We start from the raw sequence: 12605 nt of genomic DNA, 5'->3' as shown, positions 1-12605 counted from the left end.
GCAGAAATGAAGCCCATGTAATCTACCTTGATCATCATCAGCCTATCACTATTTATTTCTGCTGTCAGTGCTTACTGCCTCAAAGAACCATTTCCACCTTCCTAACCGGTTCTAGAACCTGGATCATTCCTTGAAATTTCATACATGCTGATCGCCACACAAACACAATGCCAGTTTAAACTTCGAGAATTTCCATCTCCATGTGACCTAAGCCATCTTACATCATTGCCAAACCCAGAATTTTATCACTATAACCAATTTAATTCAATTGGGTGTATAAAAATATTTATCATACACCTACTATGGCTCATCACAATGTGACAACAGTTTTTCTCTCCTCTCTCTCTCTCTCTCTCTCACATACACACACAACCATACCACTACCCCCATCTTATCTTTTGTTCTTCCTATCCCTATTTTTCCTTAGTATTTTATTTTATTTTATTTTTTAAAGATTTTATTGGGTTTTTTCCCAGAAAGAGAGAGAGAGAGAGCACAAGCAGGGGGGGCAGCAGGCAGAGGGAGAAGCAGGCTCCGCACTGAGCAGGGAGCTCAACATGGGACTCAATCCCAGGACCCGGGGATCATGACCTGAGCTGAAGGCAGATGCTTAACCGACTAAGCCACCCAGGTGTCCCTTTCCTTAGTATTTTGAAAGAATTTCTCAAGTTTATCCCACACTATCAGATAGGAAAACAGACAAAACTGTTAATATAGTTGTTCTTCACCTGCTTTGCTCTTGAAATACCTAGAACAGTTGGAGAAAATTAATATACCCTAATAATATGGCTTAGGAAAGAGTGATGCTCTCTAACAGCAATCTGATCTCCCAGCTATTAGAGAGACTTATACGCAACTCCTTGATACTACCAAGCTCACATTCCCTAAAACAGTAGTTCTCAAACTTCTGTGAATATCACAATCATCTGCAGGGCTGGCTAAATTATATGTTGCTGAGCTCCCTCCAGAGTTTCTGGGACTGGGTCTAAACATTTGCATTTCTAACATGTTCCTGGGTGGTGCTGATGCGGCTGGGCCAGAGATCACATTTTGAGAATTATTATCCTTAAAATATGACCTCTTTCATCAAATCTCAACTTTCCTTTCATATGAGTTTCATGATGACGAACTCACCTACTTAGAAAATACTAAAGCATATTCTAAGGAAATAACCAGAGACGCAGACAAAGATTTATGGATGAGGATAGTTATTGCAGCATTATCACAGCAAAAAAAAAAAAAGAGAGAGAGAGAGGGACACGATGTAAATGTCTAACACATGGGAAATATTAAATAAGTTATTACACATCTGTCTATATTACATAACACTTAAAATATATTTTCAAAAATGTGTTTTTTCAAAGAACATTTAATGATATGGGAAGATGTAAATAATAAAATATATTCAAGTGAAAAACACATGGTATAAAAACCAATTTTATAAACTATGATATGGTGAGTATAGAAGAAAGAGTGCTGGGGTCTGGGTGGTTCAGTGGGTTAAAGCCTCTGCCTTCGGCGTAGGTCATGATCTCAGAGTCCTGGGATCAAGTCCCACATAGGGCTCCCTGCTCAGCAGAGTCTGCTTCTCCTTCTACCGCTTCCCTCTGCTTATGATCTCTCTTTCTCTCAAATAAATAAAATCTTTGAGAAAGAAGAAGAAAGAGTACTACTCAGCATAGATAACCAAAATTTGGAAATAAGGCAAAGGAGTGAGTGCATGTCCTTTCAGTTCATATCAAAGCACTGTGAACAAGCCTATCTAAGGATCATCTAACTATTTACTAGTGATTATAGCCCAAACTCTGTAATGTTATATACCAACATTACATAATAATTACATTGGCCTGTAATTACATTTGTCTGAGAATTTTACTTTTAACATTTTGAAAATTATACATGGGGGATAGAGACTGTCTCAGCCTAAAGTTTTCTGATTTGGAGGATCAATGCATTCTGTTTCTGTATTTATCAGAAACTGGGCAGTTTTAAGGTACTTCAATCATATAGACCTTCATGTACAGTAAGTTTTCCCACAGAATTCCACCAGGGCCTCACATACCGTTAAGCTATCCAGTAAAAACTACCTATATATTGGGACTTCAAGCATTCTTTTAGCTTTGACACATAGTGGCTATATTATTCTCACTTCAGATTTGGATTGCCCAGGAAAGGGCATAGGGAAAAAAATAGGTAAGTCACTTGGTGTCAGTGAAACCCAAGACCAACCAAACATCTTGGTGTCTTGTCTTCATGAACTACCTTTACCATAGATTCCTTCCCTATCCCCAGCACCTGAAATGACCTAAGAAAAAGATCCAGTTCTAAAGAATTCAGAGGCAGATGAAGGTATCAGTTGGCCAGGAGACCACTGGTCAGATTAGGTATTGATCTGAGGAACCTGCTAAATCCTAGTCAGTTCTCAATATGACCTGAAAGATGTTTTTTAAAAGGAAGTTCTCCCATTAAATGGACTAAAATTAGGAAAAGACAAGCTCACCAATCACACCAGCACTTACAGACCCCCAGGCATGCATCAGAAACCACCTCTGCAGGCTACATTATGACAATGAGACCTGCATAAGGACCCCACTGCAGAATCTATATGAAGGCTAGGCTTTTCAGGTGTTAGAGACAAATCCTTAAGTGGAAACCTTCAAAAAAGCAACCAGAAAGGAATATGGAATCCCAGAGCCTGGTGGAGATTTGGGATCTATAGTTCTGGGTGATCAGAAAAAAATGCAAAGAAGTTCTGCCTGTTAGTCTGTGATCCTGAGGGCTCCAGAAGCTCTCACAAGGACAAACAGGAACACAGAAAGCAGAAGAGTGAGATGGCAAGAACTTCAGCAGCACAGTGGTACAGAGGGGCTGGGTGTTCTTCGGTAACAACGTAAACCTCACATACAGAATATGAGCACAGGTGTTCTAGCTTTGGGATAGAAATCTTTGTTGGAGCTGCTTGAACTTGGAGGAATATGGTAGCCCTGGATATTAACATCTGGTTCCACTGTCTTGAACTAAAGATGGTGCTGCTTTGCAAAGTGAGAGGGAGAAAACTTCCTGGACTCGCCCAGCAGGGGGCAACAGTTCATCCTAGAGGAACCTGGGGAGACAGGGTAGCAAATGAGCTCCTCTCTTCTGGAGCATTTCTCAGCTAGATTTGCCTGAAGTTCACTAAAGGTCTGCCTCAGGTTAGATTTGGATCTTCAAAGCTCACAGAGCTGACCCAGGAACAGGAGGTAGATTTGCATTGTTCTGATACTTCAGAAATACGCATTTGGGGAGAATATGGAAACTTGTTTTTCTGACTTTCTTTTTTATTCGAGCACACTAACAGCTCTAAAATTGCTGAAAGGTTGTTTTCTTTATGTGAAAAATAAAGTAAAATATGACCAAACACAAACAAAACAAACAAAAAGATGAAGTAGAATGAGGAAGAAGAGACTGCATTAGATTGCTTTTACTTGACCAAGGTAAGGATAGAGAAAACAGCATTAGGTCCCTTAGACTTGGAGGAGCAAAGAGAACTCTGGCAAGGTCATAAGCTCAGATGGACTGGTGTCCTTGAGCCACAAATTATTATTTTTTTTTAAAGAGGTTTTTTTTTTTAAGATTTTATTTATTTATTTGACAGAGATCACAAGTAGACAGGGAGGCAGGCAGAGAGAGAGGAGAAAGCAGGCTCCCCACTGAGCAGAGAGCCTGATGTGGGGCTCGATCCCAGGACGCTGGGATCACGAGCTGAGCCGAAGGCAGAGGCTTTAACCCACTGAGCCACCCAGGTGCCCCGAGCCACAAATTATTTTTAAAAAAACTTTAAAAGGCCATTTCCAAGAAGCCTAAGAAGCTGCAAAGTAGAAGCAGGAAGAAAAGTAGACTGAGAGTTGAGTTAAAACACTGGGACCCAGGAGAAGCTCTTAGATACTATGTTTAAAACTAGCAAAGGAGAGGAGCACCTGGGTGGCTCAGGTCACAATCCCAGGGTCCTGGGATCAAGCCCTGCATCGGGCTCTCTGCTCTGAGACTGCTTCCTCCTCTCTCTCTGCCTGCCTCTCTGCCTACTTGTGATCTCGGTCTGTCAAATAAATAAATAAAATCTTAAAAAAAAAAAAAAAACTAGCAAAGGAGATTAAAAATGCTACAAGGAAATACTCCAGGCCTGAAAAGAAGGCATAAAAGCAACTGTGCTAAAGAATAAATATAAACAAATAAAAAACTCCAAGGATCAGGAACTAGTTAAGAAATCTGTGGGAGAGAGAACAGGGAGCAGCACCTTGAAGGTAATGCTTTAAATGTATGAAAAGCTGACTTCTTACTTACTAAATTGCCCCACTGGGGTACTCCTACGGTGTACAGTTTATACACATCTAACCTTGCAAAGTCCCTTTACATCTCCATTTCTTCATCTATGAAATGAGAGAACTGGTCTCTGAGGTCAATTATGCTCTAAGACTCCATACTCCTATAATTTCCCCAAATTCCCTCCAGCTACCATAATGCTCAGTTTAACGCTTGAACCAAGGATAGCTGATAAACTACATTGCTGGGAACTTTCAAGAAACCACAGGGAACAGACAAGAGCCTAGGATTCTGGGGCATGATCTTGGAAAAAGTTCCTTATGTTACCACTGGCCAGTGAGAATAAAGAGGAAATTCAAGATCCATGCTATATCAGTGAGGAGGTGGGAGGGAGTGGAACTGAGGATAATACTGGGGATAATACCATATCTAAAATTCATCATTTGAGAATATAAAAATCATTTTTGGAGTTCACTAAATAGTCTTTCTTTGTAGACACAAAGCCATCCAGCAAAACAGAATGGAGAGAAAACTCATAGACGAGTATCAAGGAAATTAGTCAGAAATTGTGTAATTGCACTACATAATAGAGCCTTACAAAAAGAACTGAGCAAGTTCATATAGGATGTAATATTAAATATATACCAAAAACACCATCTGAACAAGAATTAATCAGTGATGTGACAAACATGAAATACCAAATATCTACCCCAGCCAAGCACTGGGAGGAACCATAGGTGAAACACACATAAGCCTAAAGTGAGTACACACACTTACAAGATAGCCCAAGAAAACATAAAGTTAAGGTCAAAGTCTGCTATTTACTTCCACCTAAGATATGGCACTGGGAAGCAATGGAAATAATAAAATACATATTCAATAAATATTATTTGGTTTGACTCTCAAATTGAATCTCATAAAATAAATATGGCTGAATCTTAATTCATTCAAATAATCTTACCAAATTTTAGTCAATTTATATCTTTTTTCAATCTATCAGTTTCTTAAGAGTATCTAAACACCAGAAGTCTCAACATTAGCTCTAAGTAAATAAACAAATCTATTATTCTATAAAGATTACCTGTTTTTCCCCAGCAGAAGGACACGGAGGGATCTCAGAGTAGAAAGCCCACTGATTTCTTCAATTTGGTTATCATATAAATCCAAGAATATTAGCCTCTGTAGATTAGAAATATTTTGGATCCGAGTTATAAAATTGTGTTGGAAGTTCAACAAACGAAGGTGTTCTTCTCCATCAATGATAGGACACACAGTCAGCTTTTGCCTAGAAAACATTTTAAAAAGTGAATAAAGTTTCAATGTGACAACATGCTTCCTCTTTTTATTACATATATTATTAATAGTATATTTGTGCTCCCACACTGTTAGGAGAAAAAAAGATGAAAAGCACCACTTCTTGCCTCCAGGAACTGAGTATCCTAGACCTAATTGTAAATCATTTCTATTAAAGACAATATACTTCAACAAGGGCAATTATGAAAATTAAGTCTAAGCTCTCATTTTATTAAAAAAAATCTCCAATATAGATTACTTCACATAAAATTGGCTTAACACCACAAAACACTCAATGTAACTACCTTCTGAAAATTGAAATTATTCAAAGAGCCATGTCACATAACGCAATAGAGGCCCTTGCCATCAAGTCACTGACACAAAGACTGCCCAGGCAACTAAGTCACTGGAGAAAAAAACCACAACAATTTATACACAGATCTCTCACAAAATAAGACTCTTAAGCTGGATGACATGTTAGGAAAAGCGAGAAATTCAGCCACTTACAGTTCACTTTGATGGAAACAATTTTACCCTGAAATCCATTAATAGGAAGGCAGTCCTTATAACACATATTCCCAGAAGCTTAGATTTTAAGAATGTTTACATGTTCAACATTAACTTTAGACTTTTCGGAACAGTTAGTATGCTATAGGATAGGATGAAACCTTACTAATATGAGCTTTCAGCTATATCTGAAACACGAAAGCCTCTATTATGCAAAAAGTTATGTCTTACATGTGAAGTAAATACGTACAGGGCTCTAAGAATTCCACTACTATAATGGCCAGAGAGGAGTGATTCCACTCTGAGGTTTTCAACAGTGTGCAAGGAAAAGGTCGCTGCTTTGATCAGTGTGTGGACAACTCTAATGGAGAGGCTGACTAGAACTATTTTCTTTTAGTGAAAATCAAGCAAATATAACCTTTAAAGAAAATTAATCAGAATTCTACAAGCATGAGTGAATTTGTGAATGGGATCAGAATCGTCCTCATTTATAGAGAAAATGTGATTAGAACAAAGAAACGACTGAATACAAACGGTTGACAAAGATACGATGTTTAAAAACACAGACCCTGGAAAAAATTGGTTTATAATAGAAGAAAAAGTAAAACATAATGGACAATAGTTGAATTGTTTTAATGTGTACTTAGTATTTAGAATTCATTTCATGCATTCAATACTATCACATTTCTTCCTTCTCTTATAACTTATAAATTAATATATGACAAGTATTCTAGTTTAAAATTTATATATTTATCAGCTTAGACAAAAACTTTGTCTCATTTTTCCTGCTTCAGTCTTCCTGTTTCTCAATTAAACTTACCAATACCCCCAGCTTCTAGCTCATCCAATTTCTGAGTCAGTCATCACCGAGAACAGAAAATAAATAATCTCGGACCTCCCTCTCATATAAGTTACTATAGCTTGAAATAAAGTCACTTTCTCAGATTCTAAATCGAGTGACTAAGACCCAAGTCTCACTTGTCTTGAAACTCGACTTAGTTGGGTGACTAAGACCCAAGCTCACTTGTCTACCTCCTGAACCCCTAAGTTCCTGCCATGTAGTAAAATAAGCAAACACACACACACAATGAGCCAGAGCTTTCTCAGGGCAGGGGCAGTATTCTGGCTACAAAATCCCTGAGTTGCTACACTTCGGCCCTAATACCAGATGTATATTGGACAATACCTGTGCCTCCGTATTTCCTACTTGATGCTGAAACACCAATACTACGAAACTGTCCTGAGAGTTAGCGCCCTCTGCTCCGCCTACAATACAACACACTGCACCCTCGAGAGAGATTTTCCCAACTATACACAAAGATGGTCTAAGACAATTCACTGTCAGGTGTGCAATGCTAATGTAAGAAGTTTGCTTAACAATTTGTTCTTGAATGGGGGTGCCTTGGTGGCTCACTCGGTTAAGCATTTGCCTTAGGCTCAGATCATGATCCTGGAGTCCCAGGATCAAGCCCCATTGTACAGCTCTGGAGAGTCTGCTTCTTCCCCTCGCTCTGCCCCTGCTCCACTTCTCTCTCTCTTGCTCACTCTTTGTCTCTCAAATAAATAAATAAAATATTCAAACAAAAACTGCTCTTGGAAAGGCACTGCTAAGCTAAAGGTATGCATAACAGTGATGGTTTTCCTAGACTGGTTATAGCACTAAGATAGGATAGGGATGTTCATCCACCATTCTATTGTCAGGGGCTTCTTAGATTTATTTTCGTTTTATTTTTTATTTACATTCAATTTAGGTAACATACAGCATATTATTAGTTTCGGGGACAGAATTTAGTGATTCATTAGTCTTATATAACAGCCAGGGCTCATTATATCAAGTGTCCTCCTTAATGCCCATCAGTCAATTACCCCTGCCCCCCACCAACCTCCCCTCCAGCAGCCCTCAGTTTGTTTGTTCTCTATAATTAAGAGTCTCTTAATGGTTTGTCTCCTTCTCTGTTTTCCTCTTATTTTATTTTTCTTTCCCTTCCCCTATGTTCACCTGTTTCATTTCCTAAATCCCACATAGGAGTGAAACCATATGGTATTTGTCTTTCTCTGACTGACTTATTTGGCTTAGCATAATACATTTTAGTTCCATTCAAGTCATTGCAAATGGCAAGATTTCATTCTTTTTGATGGCTGAGTAATATTCCATCATATATAGAGAGATAGATAGATATAGATATATAGATATAGATACGCACACACACATAAAATATTCCATATATATAGATATAGATAGATATATACCACATCTTTATCCATTCATCTGTTGATTGATATCTGCGCCCTTTCTATAATTTGGCTATTGTGGACATTGCTGCTATGAACATTGGGGTGCATGTGTCCCTTTGAATCACTATGTTTGTTTCCTTTGGGTAAATACCTAGTAGTGCAATAGCTGAGTCATAGGGTAGCCCTATTTTTAGCTTTTTGAGGAACCTGCATACTGTTTTTCCAGAGTGGCTATACCAGGACAGGGTAAAGAGGGTTCAAGGGCTTCCTAGATTTATAGCCAGGGATCAAATCTTAAATATATTCATCCGTTCAAAATGTTTTAGTCTCTTTTGTCCCAGGCTCTGTTCTAGGTGCTCAGGACACAAAACTGAAAAACTCTCCCAGTGTTTGGGGAGATTATATTCCAGTAGGAGGAGACAAAGGATCAACTTGATAAGTAAAATACTACAAATGTTGGAGGGTGATACATGCTAAGAAGAAAAATGAGGCAGAGAAGGGGGTTGGGGAGTGTCAAGGTGGAAGGGATGTAGCTCTGGAGATGATGGCTCAGGAAGGTCATCCCTGACATGATGACATTTGAGTAAAGACCTGAAGGAGATTAGGGAGTAAGCCTACAGATATGTGGGGGAACAGCATTCTTTGCAAAGAGAACATCGAGTGCAGAAGTTCTGAGGTGTAAGCATGCTTGCTGTATTCAAGTGGCACCAAGGAGGCAGGTGTAACTTCAGCAAAGTGAATGAAGGAGAAATGAGTTCAGGCCAGTGAGGCAACAGGAACTCAGTACAAGAGGGCCCAAAAGGACCCATATGAGGACTATACTGTAAGTTTTTCTATCCTAAAGTCCATTTTAATCCATGTCATAGTCTAGAATTGCTATACTACTCTTTCAGGGTATAGGTAAGCTCTGTTACATTACACAGCTATAAAATCCCACCCCACACTCCTGAAAGGATAAATAAAAAATTGGAACAGTGATAATACCTATGTGGGAGAACTGGGGAGCTAGAGAGCAAGAAAAGAGAGAAAGCCTTTTCTATCTTTCCAATCTTGTAATTTATGTATTATCTGGTCAAAAAAAAAGAAAAGAAAAGAAATTGTCCTCACCTTTCTAGGGTCAACCTGTCTGAGTAAAGAATTTTCTCTTCAGAAGAACGTTGCAGAATGGGAAATGATGGCATTGATGAGCTCGCCAGATGGATATGATCACCTATTGAAAAGGATATACAAATTACTTGATTAAGGAAAAAAAAAAACTTTAAAATCTTGAAACTAAAGTCACCTTATATTTGGAGAACTTTGGCACCTACAAATATCTTTTCTGGAAACTACAATTTCCATACCTCTCTACACTTAAAATTAATTCCTACATTTGAGTTTCTTTCCTCCTCAACCCTAAAACTACATGTTCTGTATATACCAAATAATTTTTCCCTTGCCCTATAGATTGGTTGAAAGTACAGAACTACTCTAGTACTATCTTTACCCCGTTATAAGGCTGACTCCTAATACTGAAGTTTAAGTTTCTTAAAGCTGAGATGATAGTCCCTTATTACCAGATACATTTGGGCCAGCACTATGACAGCCCTGCCGGATTCTGGACTTTGAAGGTGTCTGAATGGAAGAATCTCCAAATGCTGATAAGGAGCTCATGGTAGTTTTCATTTCCAGCCCACATAGTTCTGTCACGTTTGTTGTGGATGAGATGCATGATGATTTATTACGAGGCGAAGGGCTTATTACTCTTCCATCTCCTTCAAAATATCAAAAAGTTTATCACAAAACTACACAATACATGACTTTCCTACTGGAAATACAGAGAAAGTAGTTTTGGATAGCAGATGTATCACTTTTTTTTTTTGTATGTTCAGCCACTATTAGTAGAAAATATTGTAGAGACCAATGGATATGGCCAAATATTGTTCATTTTTAGTTAATTAGGCTCTACAGGGTCTATGACACTCCTATGAGGTTTATAGGCTGTTGGTCCTATAATCCTGACTACCATTAAGTAGCTTTCAATCTAACTGGCAAACACATATGAAATTAATAGACTATACATAACAATGTACACAAAATACAGAATAAAAAATAGTATCTATTATATATTCCCACATAAATGTGACAGTTATTTTCCAGTTAAGAAAACGGGTTTGGGGTGCCTGGGTGGCTCAGTGGGTTAAGCCTCTGCTTTCGGCTCAGGTCATGATCTCAGAGTCCTGGGATTGAGGCCCACATTGGGCTCTCTGCTCGGCAGGGAGCCTGCTTCCCCCTCTCTCTCTGTCTGCCCCTCTGCCTACTTGTGATCTCTCTCTGTCAAATAAATAAATAAAATCTTAAAAAAAAGAAGAAGAAGAAGAAGAAGACGGGTTTATAGAAAGGTAGATATTAAGGTATATTCTACGGACCCAGAAGAATGTAGAATTGTCAAGAAGAGATGCTACCAAGTTCCAGAAATGAGATAATATTTGAGTAATGGGTCAAAGGGATCACTTTGAACCTCAGAGGAAATCTACTATATTTTCTTCAATAAAGAGAAAATTTCCTGAAAGAAGCAACTGATATTGACAGGAGCAATAAGCAGTAAAACAGAAACTGTGGTTACCACAGAGCTCTTCTGCTTAAACAGACCAATAGGTGAAAAGAAAAAACCAAATCTAGGAAACTAACATACTCTTTGGGAGACCATGAGACAATATGATGAAAACTTAACATCAAGTTTCATATAGATACTACTAAAAAGCTGTCAATCAACAATATTTGCTAGCTTCTATGGGTCTACAAAGCATAAAGTATCTATTGAAATATCACACACCTAGCTTCTTGCACAAAATAACCAGTGCTCATATTCCACTTTTCTAAGTATCATGAAACATCAAGATAACTAACAATGATGTTCTCAAGTAGATCACTCAGAACTGGCCTCATGTTCACCAATGAACTGCTGTTGTGACAGGATTCAGTGCCTAGCAGGATACCAAAGCAACCACGATTCAGTAAACCAATTTGGAAATTAAAATTCAGACAGTTAAAAAAAAAAAAAAACAGAAACAAACAAAAATTAGTCTAAGGATTAATTGAGTAAGGTATAATTGTCCACCTAAAGATGATACAGGTAAAACTCCAACCAATGGACAACGTTGATTTCTGTTTTTAGCATCAGAGTCAGGTTTTTAAATTATTTTGTTAAGGCTTCAAGCCAATCCTCAATTTAAGAGGCAGACTGAAACGTTCAAAGACTTGGGGTATACAGGAAATAATCAAAGTGAAGATTCATTTATGCTCAAGACAAATTTTATCCTTGCACTTTTCAGTTCCTATTATGCACAGAAGTCATAATACCTATCCCCTCGAGGAGCTCACTATCACGATCAGTGTGATATATATCTCTCAAGATACAGCAACGAATGACAACAATTAGGAAGAAACACCTGAAAACCTACAAACAAGATCCTTTAAATGACTGGAAACGAGTGATCTATGACTGACACATCCACATACTTATGCAGATATATGCACATATATTTATATATTTGTATATCAAACAAATATGGATTTGTATATCAAACACCTACATATATTTGTGGGATGTTTCACCCTACATATAAACCACATTACAATGTGGCAGAATTTTAATTGAAACATTTCCTTTATTTCATATGTCACTATTTAATTTACTGGATATGAAGCCCCTGTTTTCCCCACAAATTTGTGATCTCTTTGGGAGATAGACCTCATTTTACATTCTTTATATTCTTGCCTGAATCCAAGGAATCAATAAACTAATTGATTTTCCAATTTACTAAAAGTTAAGTGGAAATCTATTTCGCATATGCTATTTCTGTTAAAAAAAAAAAAAGAAAGAAAGAAAATCAAAGTCTTGTATTTTGGTATAAAAATGCAGATTGGGGGCACCTGGGGGGCTTAGTTGGTTAAGTGCCCAACTCTTGGTTTCGGCTCAGGTCATGATCTCAGGGTCATGGTCTCAGGGTCGTGAGATGGAACCACATGTCAAGCTCTGTACTCAGTGCAGAGTCTGCTTGAGGTTCTCTCTCCCTCTTCACACCCCCTGCATTATCTCATGCTCTTTTTCTCAAATAAATAAATAAATCTTTAAAAAAAAATGCTGACCATTCTTTCAATAACGGTCTATATTCAAAAAGAACCTTCATTGCACTGCATACTACATACACAGATGAACAGATGGGTAAATGGATGGGTAAGTGGATAGATGGAAAGATGGGTGGATGGATGATACAGTGCATGGTCCT

At 38.0% G+C, this 12605-nt stretch overlaps 1 protein-coding gene across 2 annotated transcripts in view; it reads right to left on the bottom strand.

Annotated features, from left to right (window-relative positions):
- The window catches only part of LRRC49 (leucine rich repeat containing 49), a 168699-nt gene that overhangs the window by 150416 nt on the left and 5678 nt on the right, over positions 1-12605 (bottom strand). Inside the window, exons 4-6 of one of the 2 annotated variants that reach the window (XM_059180546.1) lie at positions 9891-10088; positions 9442-9544; positions 5381-5584 (exon numbers count right to left, since the gene is read on the bottom strand). In XM_059180546.1, coding sequence (XP_059036529.1) covers positions 5381-5584; positions 9442-9544; positions 9891-10088 — 505 coding nt within the window. The remainder of the gene's footprint in view (positions 1-5380; positions 5585-9441; positions 9545-9890; positions 10089-12605) is intronic. The other variant, XM_059180547.1, reaches the window with a different exon arrangement.

The sequence above is a fragment of the Mustela lutreola genome, chromosome 7, assembly GCF_030435805.1.
Source record: "Mustela lutreola isolate mMusLut2 chromosome 7, mMusLut2.pri, whole genome shotgun sequence".
Taxonomy (NCBI): Eukaryota; Metazoa; Chordata; class Mammalia; order Carnivora; family Mustelidae; genus Mustela; species Mustela lutreola.
The sequence above is the reverse complement of the archived record's forward strand: the minus strand, read 5'-3'. Positions and strand labels throughout refer to the sequence as shown.